At 33.2% G+C, this 23,056-nt stretch overlaps 1 protein-coding gene across 2 annotated transcripts in view; it reads right to left on the bottom strand.

The window, feature by feature from the left end:
* The window catches only part of CSMD1 (CUB and Sushi multiple domains 1), a 1,052,613-nt gene that overhangs the window by 269,757 nt on the left and 759,800 nt on the right, over positions 1-23,056 (bottom strand). For both annotated transcript variants that reach the window (XM_058020501.1, XM_058020500.1), the window contains exons 11-12: positions 10,812-10,915; positions 5,314-5,426 (exon numbers count right to left, since the gene is read on the bottom strand). In XM_058020501.1, coding sequence (XP_057876484.1) covers positions 5,314-5,426; positions 10,812-10,915 — 217 coding nt within the window. The remainder of the gene's footprint in view (positions 1-5,313; positions 5,427-10,811; positions 10,916-23,056) is intronic.

The following is a 23,056-nucleotide window of genomic DNA, read 5'->3' on the forward strand; positions in this document are numbered from 1 at the left end:
AGGCATTGATTGTATTTCTGTGGAGCAGAGTTCAGCAAAATGATCTCAAGAGCTGAAAAGTCCTCTAATAAAAATAGGACATAAGAAGCAGAGTTACACAATTAATATAAAACTTTAAAAGGAAAAATTATTAACTTAACAAATTTGTAATCAATCTAGCCATTTTTGTTCTGTTATTTGGTTAGTTTAGGAGGGAGAATGAGTTGTAGGGTGCTACATGCTTACTCTTATTTATTCTCTTCACTGAGCTTCTGTTTGGGATTATTTAGTAAAGGATTGTGGCAGAGACAGAAATTTAGTCTTCTCCACTGCAGTCTGCTAATATATAAATATGCAAAACACTCAACAATTTAAAGCATATCACTATTATATTGTTCCTTAGGCTGATGTGTATTTTCTAGATGAAAAGTATGTCCTGTATGCCATCCAAAATATTATACAAAACTCAGGCAAACACATTCCTACTATTAAAAATTTCTTTGAAACTGCTGCAGTGATTTTCAGTAACTCAGTGTGCCTCTTTTCACTCTATTAGCAACCTACTGGTGGTGCTATTTATTTATTGAAAGAAAATTCAGGTATGCTGTAAAGGAGAAATGCCTGTTCTAGGCTTCTGTGAACGTTATATTCTAAAAAGTTGAGACAAAAAGATAGGAAAGCTTCTGAAAATGATTGATAATATACTGTGGCAGAAATTAAGTGACTGACATTTGCCCATCCAAAAAACTAACCTGCCCTTTGTATCACAACAAACAGATTCATTCATACAGTATTATGGTGGAACTCTGACAGTTCTTCACAGAACCAAGTAGCTTTGATAAATAAAAATATTCACATGAAACATATTTATTTCCTGTTCTCCAAAAATACATGTATGAGTAATGTTCTGAATTATAATACATAGAAACCTAATACAAGAAGAAAACTTAATATATGTAAAGCTTATGAAAGAGAGAAAAGGTTAAAGCAAAAGAAACTCAGAGTTTCCACTGAATTACTTATATCTGTTTTCTTTACAAGCATTACACTGTCAATAATGATTTCCCTGTGCGCATGTCCAATTGTGAAAGTCTTAATTCCATTTATTTTTTCAGCACAGGTTTTATTAAACCTCCAAACAGTAATAAAGTTTTGTATCAATATTGGTAGTGTAATAAAATTTATAGGAATGTTGTTTTTTTGTAAAAAACTGCCTGATTTAAGGTTTACTAATACTTTACATGGCTATATATATTAATTCTATGCAAAAATAACTGACATTTATCTGACCAACTGAATATGTTTTGGAAGTATTTTTCTACTAGTCTCAAGTGCAAAGAAGAATCTTCTTCCAAGCTCATAATGAAGAGCTTACAAGCTTAACTGCTCAGTTGAACATCAATACAAATAAAGGTTGTAAGTCTGACATTTTCAGCTGCTTGCAGGAGCTGATATACTTCCTGACATCTCCAAGAATTCTTAATAACTTCAAATTACATAAAATGCTAGAATTATATCACTGAGCCACCAGATTTATTTTATAACACTGTTATGAACTAAAGCATAGGCTAGTGAAATAACCTAATTACTTTACATAACCATGTAAAGTCAGGAATAAAAAATGAATTCTAAACAGGTTATAAAACAGATGTTATACTTGTTGTCATAAAGTCTGGAAGTCAAAAGATTAAATATTTTTATCAGAATTACAGGTTCACAGGGTTGAATGGGAGAAACATCTCAAGCATAATAAAGTCATAAAACATTCTCACCTAAAACTTCAAGCTGTCATGTGCTTTTATGTCAGTGTGGTACAGCCAATAGGTCCACAAGCATGGAAGCAGCCTGATGATCAGCTGGCTGCATGATCCACCTTGGATCCTGACAGCCATAAGCACCTTTATACAGATGTGGCACACCCATAAAATGAGTGGAATAAGCCAAACTCAGTCATATATTCACTTTATCAGTCCTTTTATTTGGCTGCAACTGCAAACTAACGCCACTGTTTGATACTGCCACAAGGCCTGCTGTCACAGTAACATGCTGCATTATCCTGACCTTCATCCCATAGGCAAATTGTAAATAGGATTAAATTTACTATTCATACATAAAATCTGTTATGCATATCAGCTCGTTTACAAGCCTCATTTCATGCATTTTTAGGTGGAAATGCTAATAATGTAACACAGGTGAACTGCATCATTAATATCCTTTATTAATAATTAAAATGAGATGAAGTTCAGTTAAAGTAAGAATTTTCTACATACTATGAGATTATTTAAGTAATAATATAAAAAATAATAAATACAAAGTCAAGATTCAGTAGGTGAGCTGTAAAATATATCCCTAGAGGGGGAGAAATCATGTTCCAATCCTGAGCAAAACTCACAACTTTTTGTGAGAAAAGATTCAAATAAGGATGTCCTTTACTTTGTGTCTACAGAAAATGTATAAGGCATCAAGGACTGCAGTTTGCTTTCTTTTTAGCTAACTGCAATCACAAAGATAGTGTCCTTGAGGTTACACGTCACAATCTATTAACTTTCTCACAATTAAAATTGGATTCTGTTTTTAGAGAGGTTCTTTGACTGCTAAACAAGGGGAAGGAGATTTATTCAGGCACCTTGTGACAGGATAAAAGTTTAAACTTTATACTTAGCCTAAAGCAGGAAATGTATTGAGAGTGCAGATGGTTAAAAGTTTCATCAGCAATAAAAGATGAGAAAATTCTAATAAAACTAATGAGACCATTGAAATGAAAAAGAGAAAAACATCTATAATTCACCTTCATCTTAAAACATTTACTAAACTTTTGAACTTGTAAACATTTCAGACTTTAGAATTCTGAAATTTACTTACAAAACTAAAAAAACACAGAATAATCCACAACTGGTTGGAAAACAAGACTGAAAGCCAAAATCCAAATGCCAAATGATAACAATATACTTCATCAAAGAGATGCTATTGCTACTGCAAAATGCACATTATGTACTTCAGGTGTTTGCAGAAAGTCCCCAGAAATAAGAGGTTGAACTCCATAAATAAAATAACATAATTAGACAAATACAGAAATTACAACAGATTAATTTACATTAGAAGTACCAGAAAGAAATTACAGCATAAAAAAATATCATCTGATATATAAAATTTAAAATTTTGAACTTTTTCATAGGGTTATGAGAAGGAAAAGTTCATAATTTTGAGGAAATTATGAAGGTTTGAGGAAACAGTGTAAATTTCAGATACATAACTTTTGCCAACACTCTCTCTCACTTTATAATCACTATTTCCACTGAATATATTTCACAAATGAAAATTTTAAAGACAACATATCTTCTAAATAAACACAAACCCTAGAAATTACTTGAGTACAGGAGATAAAATAATGACAGAAAAGACAAGAAGGGGTAAGATAAAGAGTAATTAGATACAGAGTATGTGATTGTGCTCATGCAATAAAACATACTTGAGCTGTAACTATACAGGTTTAACGCATGGCACAATGTCTTAAGATTCCTTAAAGTCTTAGCCATAGAAGGGCTACAAGCCTGCACCTGATTTCTTATTCAGAGCTCTTGTACATCACACTTGATCAATTAGGACAGTGTTTCAAAAGCCTCTGTAATTGTCCTTGTTCTCACATGGTTATTCTCATGGCCATGGACCTGCAAATCTCAGCAAATCTCAGTAGTGTTGTTATGGAGGATTCTCATGGGAAGTGATTGCCACCCTCACTCACAAGAATCCCACCTTTTTTTCTCCTCTGTTTTCCTTATTTTGTTGATTTCAGTTCCCATTAAAGAAAACCAAAACATGGTGCGTAAAAGAAGTAGACAATAATAATTAAAACACTCAAATATTATCCAGCAATATGTGCTCACAGAAACTTAAACTATGAATGTAAAACAGTTGATCTGACTATCATGCTCCAATCAGTACCGTGAGTGGGAATAACAAACAGTGAGCTTGAGTGAGTCCCAAAGAAAGACAGTGGTAGGGAAAAGTAATGGTGGCAGTATAACCCGAATCACTGCTATCATCACCACCTGCCTCAAAGGAGAGACCACCAGTAGAAAACTCTTGGTGTGGAGAAGTGCCACCACGTTTCCTGGCTGACCACTGGGGAATATTTCCCCTTCCTGTTCCTTTCAACGTTTACAATATGCCACAGACCCTACTTCTAAAAACCTGCTCAGGCAAGCCTTAATGTTCTTAGTGCAATAAATGTATAGCTTTCTAAACTTGACCTTAACATCTCCATAACTTTCCATTCTTTATTTTGCCTGTTTTGGTATTGAAACAGTAAGGTAACTAGAAATGAAGGGAAAGACTTAGAGTACTTCAGTTTATGGACAATGTTTAAGGAGCATTCCCACTCTTCTAATTCAGTTAGTTTCAGTTACTGAACTGTGAAAAGTCTCTCAATGTTTTGCAGCATCTTTTGTACAAAACTAATTTTGACAAGATTATTATCAAATAATTTTCATCATATGTGCCCATAAGGTACTATTGAAAATAGTATCAAGTGTTTTCCCTTATCCTTAAGGTGAACTAATTAACATGGAAATTAACAGAAAATGATACCAGATGTTAATAAGAAAGAGCTCTTTTTAGCTGCAGGTCTATACAACCTATTGAAAAGGGAAAAATTCAATACATTAATGCATACTAAGAGATATCAGGTATTTTTTAATACAATTAATCAACTTCAGAAGGTACTGAATTTCACACCATCAAAAAGAAAAAAACCTCAAGATATTTATATTGCAAAGATTCTCATTTCTTTGAGACAGAAGCAACACAAATGAGGCTAGGATAACTTAGATAATTTTTTTAGTTAAATTTCCACAATTCTATACAACTTCCTAATTTCCACAATAATATACAATATACAATATATTTGTTCAGTTATTTTCATTACATACTAATTTTGACTTAGGTCTGTGAAGATTCTCAGTGAGGCATGAAAATAAGTTTTATAAAAACTAAGACCACAAAAATTCTTAGAATATTAACAATATTTTCCAAATAGTATCCAATGTGATATGTGTTAGCAGAATATAAAATTTAGGACCTTTCAAATATATTAGAAACTTGTAGCTTCTATTGACCTCACAGCAAAAAGTATTAGAACGATAAATTTCATTTTTACTTGCAAATATTTTTAGTTATTTTGTAGATATTTGAAAATTCATGTCTTCATTTACTATTAATTCACAATAGAGACAGCATAAAACCTATTTAGTTTGTGAAAGGACTAAATGCCTATTTGAAATTAATTTGTTGAAGTAAGTTACAACATAAGTTTAAAATAGTTAACGTAGCTCATACCTTGATAAACAGCTTTGAATCCTGGTGAGCCAATGCTGTCATCAGATTGTAAATGAAGCCACATCTGGTTGCTCATACTCACAATTAGATCAGGAACACTAGATCCAGTGAGTCTGTATGTAGGATGAATGGCAAAGTCAATTAGCAGATACATAAATTACTAGTAATACTACTATCACCACCACTACCACAAAACACTGGCTTTTAAGCTATTCACATCCTGTTCTAATCAGTTGTTTTTCTGATAAAATGAACTATTCTATATGAAATAGAACAATGTGAAGTAATAGAAAATAATATTTTGAATGACTGCATTCAACAATAACTAAACACCTGTAATAAAGCTGTTCCTACCTAAAGTTTCCATTAAATAATGAAGTTGTGAGAGATGAGAGTGACTGAATGAATTAGTTTTCACCCGTTTGGATCAGTATTGGTTTTCTGCCGTGCTTTTTAAAAGTGAAGAAAATTGCTTTACATGCCTTACAGCCTGTGTGTTCAGAACTTACTACGATCATATTTACTACATTCAAATAACTCAGAGTGATCTCTCAAATTTTAGGGAAACTGCTCTTTCTCACACAGCAATGTGTGATAAGTCTGTACAGATAAATACAGTGCAGTATACAACACATATAAGGCAAACTGGTGAATCCCATCATAAAACTTCAGCACTTGTCAGTAGTGTCACTTATACATCTATAATTCTGAAACCAAAAAAATTGTGTGTCAAAAAGAATCATTAAGAAAGATTGCTTCTTAATAGTGAAAAAAGAAGTGCATAATCAGGTTCTAGTCCTGAACAACCATTCAGATCTAGGTAATAGGCATACAGTTTTACAAAAAGCAGTGGGAAAAGTCACACATAAAAAGTGGTGGTAGACACTCACTAACTAAACTTTTGTTAGGAACAAACCAGAAAATTCTCTTTCTTCCAGCCCTCTGTCTTGATCACGCAAAAGAAATAGGCCTCAGTTAAGTAAAACTGAGGATGTGCCAAACCAAGATAAGATGTTCTAGAAGCTGAATTTCTCAAGAAAACAGTGTATGAATTAATTCAAATATATATTATTTAAATATAGTAAACCAGATGTTAATACTGTTAAAACTTAAATGCAAGGACATAATAAATAGAGAGGCTGAGCAGAAACAAGGTGAGAACAGAGGAAGCATGAGACAAGTTATAGGAATTCTCTGCGTCTTCAATCAAGGTTATGAAAAAGTGACTATATCCCATATCTACAATAATTCGGGTTCTTACTCAGATATATTGAAAATAAAATTTAAAACCACAATCCCCATATGAGAAGAATGGGCTTACTCATTACTACTGAACACAGCACCTGGAACTGCTGATAAAATGGCTGAGTTTGCTCTAATATGATCTATAAGATTTCTGGTTATGACCTTAGTTAGTATTTGATTATTTTGATACTATAGGTGCAGAAAAGGAAGGGAAAAAATCCATTATAAGTCAGCATATGCAAACACACAAACAGAGCTTAGCTTGGATAAGTAAGGAAATCAGGAAACAATGATAAATAGCTAGGTTGTTCAGTTTGACCTGTGTAAGAATGAAAATAAAGCAGCTGCTTAGTCTGAAAACTGAGCTGCTTACTAAATTAATTGGGAGCTGTACAGCTTCAAAGTGATGCTAGGTATAGTCAGAATATCTAACATTCTCTTGCTGATAAAATAATGAATGTTGGTAAAGTTGGGACATTCATTTAAATTATTAATATAACCAGCTTAGGAAAGGAAAATACCCCACCAGACAGTGAGTAACAAACAAAAGTAGTTTAGGAGATGCCTGCAGAAATACATATACAAAGAAAGAAAATGCAAAGATTACATACACACTGAAGGACAACTGGAAACTTGCAAGTTTTGTGCAAAAATTTCTCAATGGCTATTTAAATGTGTAAACCTATTGCAGGACCAACTAACAACTGTTTAAATGGCTCTCTTTATACTCAGTAACCTGATTAATGTATGAGACCTACATTGATAATTTCTGAATACAGATAAAATGAACCTGAAAATTCTAAGTCTTTATGAGTAGGATGAAATGCTTTCAATTAATAGAAATGTCTCTACAGAATGCAAGCAAAAAAAAGGAAGAAAGGAAAAGAAAAAGAAAAAAGAAAAAAGAAAAAGAAAAAGAAAAAGAAAAAGAAAAAGAAAAAGAAAAAGAAAAAGAAAAAGAAAAAGAAAAAGAAAAAGAAAAAGCCACAACTGAAAAAGGTAAACTCATCAAATAGGAAGAACCTCCTTCCTTCAAAATGCCAGTGGTCTATCCATTCATGATAGATATGTACCAAACAAAATACAATCGCTTCCTCAGATTCACATGTTGGGGTATAGGAAGAGGGCCAAGACTTTTGGAAGGGAAGGAAGTGGGAGAAAACAATTCCCCCCTACATCCCCCCCTAAAAAAAAAAAAGAGGAAAAAGAAGCCAAAAGCAAAAATCAATAAAATGTGCAGTCATTTCTTTGGTGGTGGTGGGGGTAGTTTTTGTCTGTTTTTTTGTTTTGTTTTGTTTGCTCGTTTAGTTTGGGTTTTGTTGTTGTTTCTGTTTGGTTTTATTCCTTGAGAATGCCTCCATAGATAGAACTACATCCTTCAGGTAGGACAGAAGATAAAGCAAATCAAATCTTTAAGGAATGCCGATCTGTCTATCAACACATGCTGTTACTGCCTCCGAGTTTTTCCCAGTCTGTAATCATCTCAAGATCAGACCATCTGCAACTAAATCAGAAAAGCTACAAAGTTTTAGAATCAAATGAATGATATTCTACAATGATATTCTGCATAATTTCTGCAGAAATTCTGGCATTTTGTCTGCCAACAGAAGCTTGAAGAGTGTAAGAAAAGCTGTATTATTTCTTTAAGATGCCCTGAGAAATTTAGAAATTAAAACTAGCTAGAAAAGTCTTCACTGTAAGACCTCATTCTCCTGGGATGAATAAGAAACTGCAAGGTGCTGCTGAAAGCTCATTAAATGTAACAGATGTTATTACAACCAACTAATAAAAAATTTTGAAAAGAAAATCACTCTGACATTTAGTTATGAACTTCCTTATGGTAATATATCTACAAGTGGAGTTTTATGAGAGATGTTGCTTTGCATTTACAGAAGACCCTCCTGAACAGCAAGTGAAATGGCACATATCTGTGGTGATGTTTAAGTATAACATATTTCATAATGCATGATACAATCCAGTGTTTAATAACTTCAAGAACACTGTCTCAATAGAAATTCAGATTCATTATTAATTATCATGAGACTTGTCCTTGGGCCTTCCTATATTCGAGTGTATTTCAGTTATTAATAATTTTGTTTCTCAAATGGTTTTCAGTGTAATGCTAATTTTACTGCCCAAAAGGCAGATAAATTTATTTGCATAGATTTCACTCTCATCAAACATACAATTTACAGTAAAGATGGTAGGACCAACACTGTACCATAATCCTACAGGATGGGCTGTGGACTAATATGGATAAAACAGTTGCTATTTTAGTCCAAAAAATATATATAAGAAATGGTTAGAATTAAAATGTGGCTCTACTGGGACCATTGTACTAGTTCTAGAAATGCCAGTGATGAATTTAGAAGTGGATGTCTGCTGCAGAATTTTTAAAATGTTATTGAAGTTAAAAAAAAAGTTATAGGAGGTGATGTTATTATGGAGTCCTGCTTATTAAATAGCAATTAATATGATAAAATAATATTTTTAATTTCTATTTTTATTTTTTGCATAGTCATGGAATATAGATGTCAACTAGGTAGTCACAGGCTAAATGGCTTCAAATGGAAAGGTAAAAAAAAAGAAAATTGACACCTAGATTTAATTTTGACATAATTTTGGCAAGTTTTGACATATAAAGTATGCACAGTGTAGAAAACCATTAACAGCTTAGGATAGCAAATTTCCTACTTAAAGACTTGACTCTTAAGGAGTTTTGCACTCTCTATGAGCAAAAATGTATCCCAATACAAAAAAGAAAAAAAATGCAAACCCTTTTGTCATAGTTACAAGCAATTAGATCAACCTCACCAGAAGGGCTGTTGCATTATACAACTGGTGTGCAAAATACAAGAAAAAATAAACTCAGGTGTGGAAATCCATTCTCAGTTCATTTGTTTTCTTGTTAGTATAATGTGCAAGCCTTCAAAACAGGGAGTTTCCTTGTCTGCTTTAATTTTTTTTCTTTTTTCCTTTTTCAGATACTCAAAATATAGAATTCAATTTACTCAGTAGCAGATACTTGGTATTGCAAACCAAGAAAAACAAGCATTGAGCAAATAATTAAATAATTCTTCATCATACTTTTAAGCCAAATTAAACTAGGAGTTTTCTAAGAACTTTGATATGACAGTTCAGATATTAACAATTAATAAATCTCTATATTCATAAGCCAATATATGTGATGGAAATATTGTCCTCAGATGTCTCCCTGCAAAAGCATTCTAGTTTATTTAAAATAAAATGTGTGGGTGTTAAGAGCACTCATTTATTATAGATAAGTAAAGGACACTAAATGGCAATTATTTTTATGAATTAAAACTCTCTCAAAATATAAAGTTACATTGGATTTTTTATCAAATGTGTTCAATACTGTCTTTATCCAATAAATTTTTATCTGTTGGATAGACAGTAATGTTATTATGGCATAATTGCTGCTAATTTCTCTTATTTAGTCATTGATAATTTATCAAATCTGTAATTTTGTTCTGTGTTTGGTGACCAGGATTTGCATGATAACTTAACCCTCTAAAAGTGGCAGCCAAAATATCTTGTTAACCACAAGATCTCATTAGGCAGTAAGAAAAAAATAGCATATGCAACAAAAATGAGATGGTTAAGGTAGATGAGATTAATTAATCTGTACAGGATTCTATTATTTCCATTAGTCCAGGCACTACTGAAGAGCTGTAAATTAAGAGTAGCTATCTAGTCTGGAATTTTCCTTCAAATATATCTAAATTCCTACATCATCAATATATTACATTATATTATTCCATAAAGCATGTTTAAATTTACTGAAAAGTAGACTGTGTCCTTTCATTAAAACTTTATAAACAAATCCTGTTTTGAATATTCAAAATTTTAAATCAATCAATGCCTTTTTTCACACAAGTTGTATCTTCTGTTCACTGCAATCTGAACCTTTTATTTTTTAATTCCCTTAATTGCTTGTGAATACAATTCCAGTTATACAGGTAGTTGTTTTTTAAAGGAAGTATTATTTTTTATTTTAAAAAATTCAATTTGCAGTTTTGAGTCCCTAATGTTAAAGCCTATAAAGATGCTACTAATTATTTGGAGCAAAATTTGTAAAGAAAAATTTTCATTGATGGTGCTTGAATTTTAAGCTTACATTAATTATCAAGTTCCATACATTAAAATTGCAAACTTAAGTAGATATATCCTGGCCTGGAAGAAACAACATGACAGCAAATTTCCAAGAAAAATTTTGGAAGTTGTATACTTACACATACAACACTGTTCTGGTATCACCAACTTTCCCAGCATCTCCAACAGTAAGAGTATCATAGCCTCTTTCCAGTTCAAACTCTTCAAAAGCAAGCTTTATCACCTATTAAAATTAAATAACTCAGTTACTTCAAACATTCCCACATGTTATCTAACCTGTTCAATTCTTGAATTATTTGCCTGCTATAAATCAAATAATGATGCAATAATTTTTTTTGAAAGATACCTAGAAAGACCACAAGTGCAGAAAATTCTGCGTTTTCTCATGCTTAGGAGCAAGTCACTGCCATAATGCTTCAGAAGTATCACATGCTAAGATACAAAGATGCCAGACACCATTAACTGGTGGTAATTGTTCATTATTGAAGTATTTTCCTTTTCTAACTCTATATATATTGTATGTATATATATTTTTAACTATATAAAAATGGAAGAGCTAGTATTGGAAGTATATTAAAACATTCTTATCTCTTGGATCATAAAATAACAAGGTAGAACATTTGAACTACCAATTCATAAAAAGATAGAGGAGGCTGGTTCACAGAAATTCAAAAGCATGAATTTCCTTGCATAAATTACTAACATTAAACTGTGATTCCACATAATGTCTAGTCATGCATTGCCAAGAAAATTACAAATGTACCCCTCAGAGTTCTTTGAAAAGTTATTATTTCATATGAAGGAGAAAACCTAATAGAACATTCCATGAAAATATAAGGTACTGTATTATTTACATGATACATTTGGTTTGACTCCAAATAATACATTCGGTATTCGGTATTACATTCTTTTATACAAAAATTTAAAAACAAATATGAACGTTCACCTCTTTAATACCAAAATAAGTTAGAAAAAAAGGTAATTGCATATAAAACATAAATGAAAGTTTTAAGCTTCTGGCTAAGCATATAGGAAATGTGACAAGAAACATTCCTTTATGGGAGTTACATTGTGAAGATATATTACACAATATTAAACAAAATCTTGTTATCTCCATTTCTATGATAATTGTTATTCTATGCTAACACATAAAATCTTTTGGAAAGATCTTTAAATGGTTGAGGGCTAAGAGGACTAAATTGAATTCCTTCACTAAATTGAATCTGACTCATAGAAACTAAATTTTAATGTGTAAACAGTAAGCACCCAGTCTAATCATTGCTCTTTTCACAGCTAGTGGACAGAAAACAGCACTTTTCTCTCATAACATTTCCTGAGTTGGAAAGGACCCACCAGGAGTACAGTTCCTGGCCCTGTACAAGAGAGCCCCAAGAGTCACAACATGTGCCTGAGGCTTGGTGCTGTGACCACTTCCCTGCAGAGCCTGTTCCATTGCCCAGACACGCTCTAAGTGAAGAACCTTTTCCTGATTTTCAACCCAAACCTCCCCTGACACATCTTTAGGCCATTCTCTCAGGTCCTGTCATTGGTTACCGCACAGAGAAGATCAGTGTCTGCCCCTCCTCCTCCTCTCACAAGGAGCTGTAACTGCAGTGAGATCTCCCCTCAGTCTCCCCCAGGCTGAACAGACCAAGTGCCCTCAGCTGCTCCTCACACAGCTTCCCCTCAAGGCCCTTCACCATCTTTGCTACCCTCCTTTGGATGCTCTCTCAAAGTTTAATGTCCTTTTTATATTGTAGCATCCAAAATTGGCCCCAGCACTGGAGGTGAGGCCACCCCAGTGCAGAGCAGAGAGGGACAATCCCCTCCCTTACCCAGCTGGAGATGCTGGGCCTGATGCCCCCAGGACAGGGTTGGCCCTCCTGGCTGCCAGGGCACTGCTCACTCAGCTTGCTATTGGCCTGTATCAGGAATAGTGGCCAGCAGGAGCAGGGAGGTCATCCTTCCCCTTGTACTCTGCACTAGTGAGGCCACACCTGGAGTGCCGTGTCCAGTTCTGGCCCCTCAGTTTGGGAAGGACGTTGGGATGCTTGAGCACATCCAGAGGAGGGCAACAAGGCTGGTGAGGGGCTGGGAACACAAGCCCTGTGAGGAATGACTGAGGGAGCTGGGGGCGCTTAGCCTGGAGGAGACTCAGGGGTGGCCTTACCACTCTCTACAACTCCTTGAAAGGCAGCTGTAGTCAGCTGGGAGTTGGTCTCTTTCTCCAGACAGCAACTGACAGAACGAGAGGACACAGTCTCAAGCTGTGTCAGGGGAAATATAGTTTGGATATTAGGAAGAAGTTTCCACAGAAAGAGTGATAAAATATTGGAATGGCCTGCCTGGGGAGGTGGTGGAGTCACAATCCCTGGATGTGTTCAAAAAAAGACTGAGTATGGCACTTGGTGCTACGGTTTAGTTAAGGTGTTTAGGGCATGGGTTGGACTTGATGATCTTGAAGGTCTCTTCCAAACTAGTCATTCTGTTGTTCTGTGATTCTGTGACCAGGTCCCCCAGGTCCATTTCCAGAGTTCTGATTCCAGTTTCTCATCTATACATACAATCAGGATTGCTCCATCCCAGGTGTAGGATCCAGCACTTGGCCTTCCTATGGCAAGTTGAACTTTCTATGGCTGGTGATTGTCCAGTACTTTAATTTATTGAGATCTGTCTGCAGGGCCCCCCTGCCTTCCAGGGAGTCAACAGCTCCTCCAAGTTTTGTATCATCTGCAAACCTGCTCAGTATTCCTTCCAGCCCTGCATCCCACTCATTTATGACAATGTGTGAGGGAACTGGGCTGAGGATGGAGCCCTGTGGAACGCCACTAGTGACAAGTCCCCAGTCTGGTGTCACCCCAGTCGCTGTCACATTTTGTGTCCAAATCATGAGCCAGTTGATCACCCATCACATGATGTGTTTATGCAGTTGAATTCTGGACATTTTGTCCAGAAGGATCCAGTGAAACACAGTATTAAAAAACACTGAAATCCAAAAATATCACATCAACTGGGTTCCTTTGATCAGCCAGGTGGGTTACCCTATCATAAAAGGAAATTAAGTATGTGAAGCAGGACATGAAGAACTTTGACCATGAAGAACTGCTCACTGTGACCATTGACTGCGTTTTCCTTCAGGTGTTTTTCAAAAATTCCCAGAATAATTTTCTCCAAAATTTTACCAAGCCCTTAAGTGAGACTGGCCTGACACAATTCATATCACCTGTCTTACGGTGGAGCAAACTACCACTTAGAATTACTGTTTCTAGTGACTATATGGGAGTTTTGATGACTATGAGAAACTAAATTTACCCATATCTATTTGGTTAAAATTTGTGTGTAGATTAAGCTTTGAATTGTCAGAATAACTTTTAAGATTTGTTAGAAGGCAGATTGAAGAATATAAGACAACTTGGATATGGATACATCTATATCTGTACCTATATATCAATATAGATATGAGTACTGCATAGGAAAAACTTACGAGGATTCAATAATATCACAATATACCACCATATACTACATATGTGGTTTAACAATACTGATTAATATACCAAGGGAGGAAAAAAGCAGCTCTGTGGTACTTATCCAGATTCAGTTTTGTTTTGCAATTAAAATTTCCAGTAATACTGATTTTACCATCACAATTTACATATGCTTAATATGAACAGATCAAATGAAGAAAAGAATTAATTTTCATTTAGAATAACTGGAAACATGAAAATTGCTTCCAAACATATTATGTTTATTCCTGGATGATCAGTTACATTCTTCTTACAGAAGAATGATCCTATTTGCTTTCTGAAAGGTATGAGACAAAATTCCCTTATAAGCAATTCAGAATGATTACTTCTTATTAGATAAATAGACTGTGAAAACAGAAAACAAGAAAAAGCTTAAAAATACAAAACACTTAAGGAGGTACGTATACAAAAGTTCTGCAAGTAAATTTGTCATAATTAGTTTTTCATTTGAAACACTTTCTTTTACCCTAGATACTCCCATACTTCATGTTTCTGCTGGCATAATTGCTGTTGCAAGCAATGGATAAAAACAGCACCAGAGTTGTAGGAAACACCTGTATGGATATTCTGCCTATAGGAAGCAATAGGGCACACGGCAGTGCTATATCTCCAAAACACCTAGGTGTGCATGTTCTTTCACTACTAACAGGACCTATTTTACTATTACTTATATATGTTATAAATGTATGCATTAAGTAAAGAGAAAGTATTTAAGCAAGAGCAGTGATTTTTTTTTCTAAGATGCAAGAAGATGTCCTCATAAGACATCTGTGATATTTACAAGCAGATCAAGTAAACAACTTCAAAACAGCATCAATGTTAATAGAAGTGTATCTTATCCTCCCCTCAAAATGAAACAAAAAACCCCAAACAAACAAACAAACAAAAAAAAAACAAAACCAAAAAACCTAAAAAAACCAAAGAAAAACAAACAAAACCCCAAGACAAACCAACAAAAACAAGCAAAAAATCCCCACACAATCCACAAAAAACAAATCCAAACCAAGAAAAAGAATACCACACAAACAAATATCCAACGACAAAAAAAAAGAAAAAAACCCAGGACCTGCTTGAAGGAACATCTCTTAAAAATGAGAAAATACAGTGAGACAATTTGTTGCCTGAGTAAAACTACAGTAGCATACATTAAAATCAGAAAACAAAACAATTCTGAGCATCCATGATTAGAAATTTAAAATAATAACAAACTGTTAGTTATAAAGTCTTTTTATAAAAGCTGTTTGAAATAGGTTACTCCATTTCATTGACAAATTTAACAGTATTTAATGTAAAAGTATTTTCCTTCAAACGTAACAGTACTTTACTACTTTGCTTCTTCTCTCTGCTGGTATGTAAATATCAAAAGTAACATAAATATTCAAGTTTTATTGAATATTGACTTAAACATAGAAATACTGTTCCAGTCTTTCAGGTTTCTAATTTTTTTTTTTAATTTTTAGAAGAATGGAGCCAGATTCTGAAAGCAGATTTGTAACCTAAGGTTTGGAGCACCTATTCAACTTAACAACATAATATAGAAGCAATTTCAAAAGATGTTGCCAGTATTAGAGAACACATAGAAGCATGTTTTTTTTGAGAAAACTCTCAAAACTCCACTCTTTCCCTAGCCCACCCCTCCTACAGTGATATCTCTTGAATTTTTAAGTGGCAATGTAATAATGGACAAAATCCAGAGGAAGAGGAAATGTAAAAAATTGACTATATATAGTAACAAAACTAGGTAACTCTTAATGAAGAAGTTTTATGGTGATGTATTATGAAAGATGGTATAACATTTTTTTTCATATTCCTTTGTAAATTATGTTATTCCTTTTCCCTCAAAGCCCTTAAAAAAGGTAAAATTTATCCCAGTGATATTATTCATAATTTGGCATGGGTAAAGCTGCAATTAATAAGATGCAAAATTAATAACTTGCAACTACCACGCTGAGATAGGCTCCAACCAGAAGAAATAAAATTGATGCCAATACAAAGTCCTATCCTTTAAAATTTTAATACCTCCAATTTTTGTTGAGTGACTGCAAATTTATTGGAAAAAATGTAGATTATTCTGTTCATTATTTTAAAAAAATGTTAAAAGCTTTTGGTACTGCCATTATCCCAACAACTGTAGTTACTTAAAAAGCAATTATAAAAAGAAATTTGCTTATTTTTCAATATTGGCATTATAATTTATATTCCTCATTCTCAGGAATGTATTTTCCTTTTAGCCTCCACTAATGACTTGAAAATTAACCTAATAACCAAACCTGGTAGAAATTAAACAAAGATACAAAGGAAATAACATTAATATCATATTGTAGTAATAACGTAAAACCAAAAATGCTGATGCTATTTTATAAAAAAGGAGGAAAAAAGTAAAATCCCAACAACAACAATAATAATAATAATATTAAAGTTTGTTTTATAATGACTATTATCAGGTGATTGTCCCATGCCTGGAGCATTTTTCAGGTAAGTAAACGCAGACTGTCTTTTTCCCCACAGCTTTTCTTTCTTTGGATTGCCATTTTTAACATAGATAATTGTGAATGTACTTGCCATAACTGACATAGCCCTTCCTCAGCAAGTTAATTAAGGCCAAATAATCTGAGATCTTTGGAAGAAAACAATAAGAACAATCTGAAGAAAAATCAGCTCATTTTGTTAATGTAGTAAAAGTTATGAAGTGATTTGACATTAATCTTTTACTACTCCAATAAGGAAGAACTTTCTGATATATAGGATAAAAAAGATGGCCATACAATGGCTGGAAGCTAAACCTATAAAAATAGAGAATTAATTGCAAAAATGAGAATGATAAAATTCTTGATACGATGAAGTGCCATTTTTAGTGGTAGCTGTTAATTACGTAAAATAGATCTATAACTAATCATCTGCTTAAGGAATTTAAATACATCCACAATAAGAGAATGAACACATTTTTAGTCACAGTTTAGTTTCTTCTGTAGAAGGAGACGCTAAAAAAAAAAAGATCCCATAATGATGATTTCAGAGTTAACAGAGCTGCCACAATCTGTTACTCAGTTAGAGAAGCAGCTTGTTGCCAAGTTAGATTTTAATCTTCAGCTAGAGTGCCTTAAACGTCATGTCGAATTTCACTTTGCCATCTGAATCATTGAAACATTTTCCTCCTTCTCTTTTCTGTTTGTTTGATATGTATACAAATATGTTACCATTTCTATGTACACAGAATAGTATACAGCATTAAAATTAAAGTCCCCTGAATATTTCACATCTATGTGAGCCATATTTTTAATGAATTATCAATCAATTTGATTTAGGTTTGAAAGCTAAAATTAAAACAATAAAAAGTAGAATCACAAGAGGAGATAATTATTCATATATTCACACTAAAAGTTTGTAATTTATAACTTTTGGACAATTTTAGACAACTCTCTGATATATTAGGATGATCTATTTCTCATTTTTTGCCAAAGAAAAATGCCAAATATATGGCTTTCATTTTTGCTCCTGCTGCTGCTCCAACTGTCAGTAGGAAACAAATATGGAAATACAAGCTTTAAAGAAACACTGTGTCATTTGTTTTAAGCTGAAAAATGGAAATGAAATAAAAAAATGCGTCTATTTGCTTGCCATTCATCAAAAAGAATTCTGATTGTGCTAATTTTATTACTGTAAATATTTTTCAAAACATTTTAAAGAAATAATTTTAGATTTGTTGTTCAAAACAAGGTCTGAAAATAATGTTCTTTAAATTTGAAAATTAAAAGCTCCAGCTAGCATTTTTTAAAAACAAATTACACATAAACTAATATCACATGAATTACCAGATAAGAACTCTGACTTAAATAAAGGCTGAGAATATCACTTATTAAATGAACACACCATTTTTTTTTGCCTTAAAAATTTAAGCAGGAGAAAAATACTGACTTTACTCCATTTGACTGTTGTCTTTCTTCTTAAAGTCTTTAAGGAGTAGGTTAATTTTATTGATTAATTCAAAGTGCAGATGAATCTTGATAGAGCACATGAAAGAAAGGTCTACATGAAGAAGTGTTTAAGTATCAAAGGTGTATATCCATCTATACACAAACTATTCTCTAGAAAGTGCCATATGTGGGAATCTGAAGTGTTAAATACCAGCCCTGTTATTATTGTGTAGTCCTTAAAGCAATTAATTTCAAGTCCTTGAAAATTACTTATTTAAAAGCATAATTCCTCAAGAGTTTTCTAACACTTAAATTCTTGTTACTTAAACTTCATGTGAAACATGAATCATGTATGGCAAATATCCAAATTTCAGAAAACTTTAAAAAAATATAATGAATTTCATGTGTCCTAACTCAAATATCGTTGTACAATATTCACCAAAGGAATTCAAATACCTTTGTAATGACATGTGGGTTGGTGGAATGACCAGGACATAAAACTAATAAAATAACAAAGCAAATTTGCACTTGTGACCTTAAACAAAAAATTAACTATGGGAAATCCATACACACCTAGTAGTTCAAATATTATTTTTGGTTGAACATGTTGGGTAAATCCTTTATTTCATGCATTCTAACACTATGAAACTTATTTTTAGGATAATTTCTTGCAGTAGTAACCATCTGTCAATAGTAGCTGAAAGGTCCAAAACCACCAGTTTTCTTTGAGAAGTAGAGCACTTGAGCTTGTTGGTTTCTTGTTATTGTGGCATAATAGTTCCAAGAGCACAAACTATTTCTTTTAGAAGGGTGACACATCTTGCCATCACACTGCATGGTGCAAAAAGGCAATTGAAGTGAACACTGAAAAACCTCCATAGGTCCAAGGAGATGCCAAAATATTCATAGAAAGAAATGCCTCAGAAAAATACAATGTGACAGTTCAATTAATTCACTAGATATGCATACAACTACTGTTCAATGCTTTTTAAAATAGAGACTGGAAAGCTCTGGGCCATATTGAGCCAAGTTAGAAACTCTGATAAAGCAGGTATGTTTACTGTGCTAATGGAAGGTTACATTTATGGAATTTCAAGAGGAAAATGAAGCAATGTCTCAGCATATAGTGTTTCTTTCTTTCAGATGTCCACACTCTGATATTTTCTGCCATACAAGATGTCTTTGCATCTTGTCGTCCTCTCTAGAGTGACATGGATTTTCCTGTGTCATACACATCAGCCTTGTTTGTAACATCTTGAATACCTGAGCATCTCATACCATAACAGATACTTGAGGATGGACAAACAAGTTCTATCTTTGATGTACTGAAGTGTTTGGTGTAATAAGAAAACACATGCTTCATATAGAAAAACTCTTATTTATAATGCTAGAATATATAAACTGCTTGTATATACATTTATAAATACAAAACATTTATATACATGATGAGAATGAAGGAACTGTGAATGAATGCATATCTCTGTAATAAAATCTCAGTAACATTACATGGAAATTGAATTGTCAGGGCACCAAGGTTTTACATAAATCTGGAAGTTTTTAGATAGTGTTATACACTACAAAGTTTAAATACATCGTGGTTAACTTCATTCTGAAAAAAAAGGTAAATTATTTTTCCCGGTGCTTACATTATGAATAGCAAGCAGTTATGAATATGAAATTTTGGCATTCATATTAACACATTAACTTAAACTGACTTTGAAAGTTGCATTTTCTTTAGAGCTTTTCTTCCTACTCTATTTTTAAAATATACAACAACGGGCCTTGTTGGCCCAAGTGTACTTTTAAAATAAAAACCAAATTGTTTTCTGAATAATTCTCTGTATTATTATTACTATTGTTTTCATAAACTAAAATTTAATTCAACCTGCTGCCTAGGAAGTAATAAGAATCATAGTATGTGACAAAAGCTTTATAATTTACAATTACACTTTGACATGATAAAATAAAAAGGAAAGGTGCCATAAACTGCAGCACGTGGGAAGGACCACATTCAAGTTGTTTATGAATGACTACTATCCCAAAACAAGGACACTGCAATAGAGCAGGGTACAAGTGTGAAGAGGAACTGTTATGAATTGACTGCAGCCCATATTCCCCACACCTTTTCATCATTCAGTCAGGAAGGATGCCAAAGAGTTTGACTTGAGAAAGTTTTTATTGTTGTTTCTCACCATCCTACTCTATGTTTAATTGTCTGTAAATTAATCTTCCCAAAATTGAATCTATATTCCTTAACTGGTGTACAATCTCCCTGTCTCTACCTTGACTCATGAGCTTCTTTATCTTATTTTCTCCCCCTGGCCTGATAAGGAGGAAGAGCAAGAAAGCAGCTTGGTGGGCACCTGGCAGCCAGGCAAGATCAACCTACCACAACCATGTAGGAGAATTGAAACATTAAAATTAATTCTAATAAAATGACTTACGAAGACATTTACATTCATCTACAGTAAATATTAAACTTCTCTTAGAGATCATAGGGAGAAAACAAAACTCTTTCTCCCAAAAGCCATAAAAATAACAATAGTGATGACAGCACATACATTTTGAACATTGTTCAGCAATGCTTCGCATGGTTTAAATTTCCAAAAATAAAAACCCCAACACAAAACACAATTACATATTTAATTTTTTGTTAATAAAAGCCTACCTGTCTTGGCTTTAAAATCCAATCTCTGACATCTCAATGTACTTTCTCAAATCCCATACTTATGATGAAAATGTCCCTTGCATCTCAGTGGTAATGAATATATTTATTTTCATCCTGTGCCATGAGGTTCATATGTATTAAGAGGAAGTGGTAAATATGATTTACTTTAATGATCACAGGCTGATTCCTTTAGAGTTTACCTTGATTTTCTGTCCTTGCATTTATAATCACTTGAGTAGAGCTGTTCTTGACCTGCAATGTTCTAGACCTCATAAGAAATATAGTGGAATCAGTGAAGATGATCTCTGGTCATTAGTATCAAAACCATACAGCAATCTGCTTGAATACGCAGATCATAGTGCCCAATAAGTACACATTTGGGTGGAAGACATTGTTTGGCTCTAATTCAAATTATAAATGGGTAAACAGAACAGTTTCTGTCAGTTTGCTAAGACATCATCTGTGATGAATATTCAATGAGGAGATTATGTAAAAACACCATTAAAATGTAAAGAGAATAGTAGTTAAGGATACATGCATTTTTCCCTCTGCAATATTACATGACTTATTTTTAAATCAGAGTGAAACATATAAATAATTTACTAAAAAAAAATACTCAATAGCAAACTGCATTATCAATAAAATAGTGGAGGGAAAAAGGAAGAATATCTCTAAAGATGGATTTCAAAGACGTTTGGACCAATTAAAAATATTAGGGTGTTTTTCGAAAGATGTGTGCTCAGTTATTTTCTTGTTGAAATTCCTACTGACATCGAAAGATGAAGATATATTGTCTAGAAAATTAAATGCAACGTAAACCATACTTGAGACAAGCTGGGCCAGTGACCAAATGAAGTAGCTTTTAAGATACAAGAACAGTTAAAATTTGACTTGAATGTCAATGACACCTGCAAACCAAAAAGCCTTAGGTGGAGTTATATATTCCTTTTTTCCTTGCTTAACTAATTGAAACCTCAGTATTCTGATGTTCCTGCAATTTCTTCCTTTTTTTCTATAACAATGTATAAGCAATGCATGCATTTTTTTAATATTTAGAATAAATCCTAACACTGTCATTATATAATTTTATCACAAAGAGATGAAGAATGAGACTTTACAATGCAGTTTTGGAGGCTGAAGGGAAGCATTTTGATAAATCATGTTCAGGTTTATTTCTCAGAAAAACTTATCTATCTTGAGCAACAATAGCAGCATTATACCAAAGAGCTTGAGAAACCATAATAAAATTGTGTCCTAGCATTTCAGAACAAAAGCAAATCACCAAATATCTCTAAAGTCTAAAACCACTTTTTAATATTTGACCAAGAAATGATATTAAATCTGTAAAAACCTGAAATGAAAATGAAAAATGTAATTTTAACAAGATAAAATAAAATTTAAAGTGGAATAAATGTTCTTTGACATCTTCTATGCTTAATAACATTGGTGACCTTTTTTGCCCTAAGACAATAACTTATAACAATGCATGCAATATGGACTTTGTTATCAGGCATAGGTTGGGCTAGGCTAGGAGTAGGACAGGATAGAAGAGATAAAGGTAGAAAAATAAAGGTAGGATGAATGGAATGGAATGGAATGGAATGGAATAGAATAGAATAGAATAGAATAGAATAGAATAGAATAGAATAGAATAGAATAGAATAGAATAGAATGCCTTACCACTTCAGGGCTGACTTAAATTTAACTTATATTATTAAGGGCATTTGTCAAACCCTCTTAAACATTGACAGGCTTGGGGTATACTCTAGGGCCACTCTAGGAATCCTCTTCCACTGTTTGACCACCCTGTTGGAAAAGAAATGCTTCCTGATATCCAATCTAAGCCTCCCCTGGCACAGCTTTGAACTATTCCCTGAATTCCAGGAAGAAGAGCTCATATCTCCCTCTCCACCACTCTTAAATGACTGCAGGAATAATAAAAAATCTATAATGTGAACTGTCCAATTCTGCCATGAATGGAAATTAATAAAAGAACTGTACTTAAGACTCCGGGCACCTTTACAGAAAAATATAAAAGCGGAGAGCTACTGAAATAATTTCTGGAAGATACTTGTTTAATATTACATCAGGTTGCACAAGTTGTTTCACAGTGAAACAATCTTAATGAATATGATTTTGAAAATTAGAAATGCAAAATTAATTTGGATATTTTATAACTATGTTTTCTATCCTCATTAAATATGTATTTGAAGTACAAATTAAACAAAATTGCTTCAATATGTGAAGCGAAGTGTTGT

The sequence above is a fragment of the Melospiza georgiana genome, chromosome 3 (assembly GCF_028018845.1).
Source record: "Melospiza georgiana isolate bMelGeo1 chromosome 3, bMelGeo1.pri, whole genome shotgun sequence".
NCBI classification, from domain to species: Eukaryota; Metazoa; Chordata; class Aves; order Passeriformes; family Passerellidae; genus Melospiza; species Melospiza georgiana.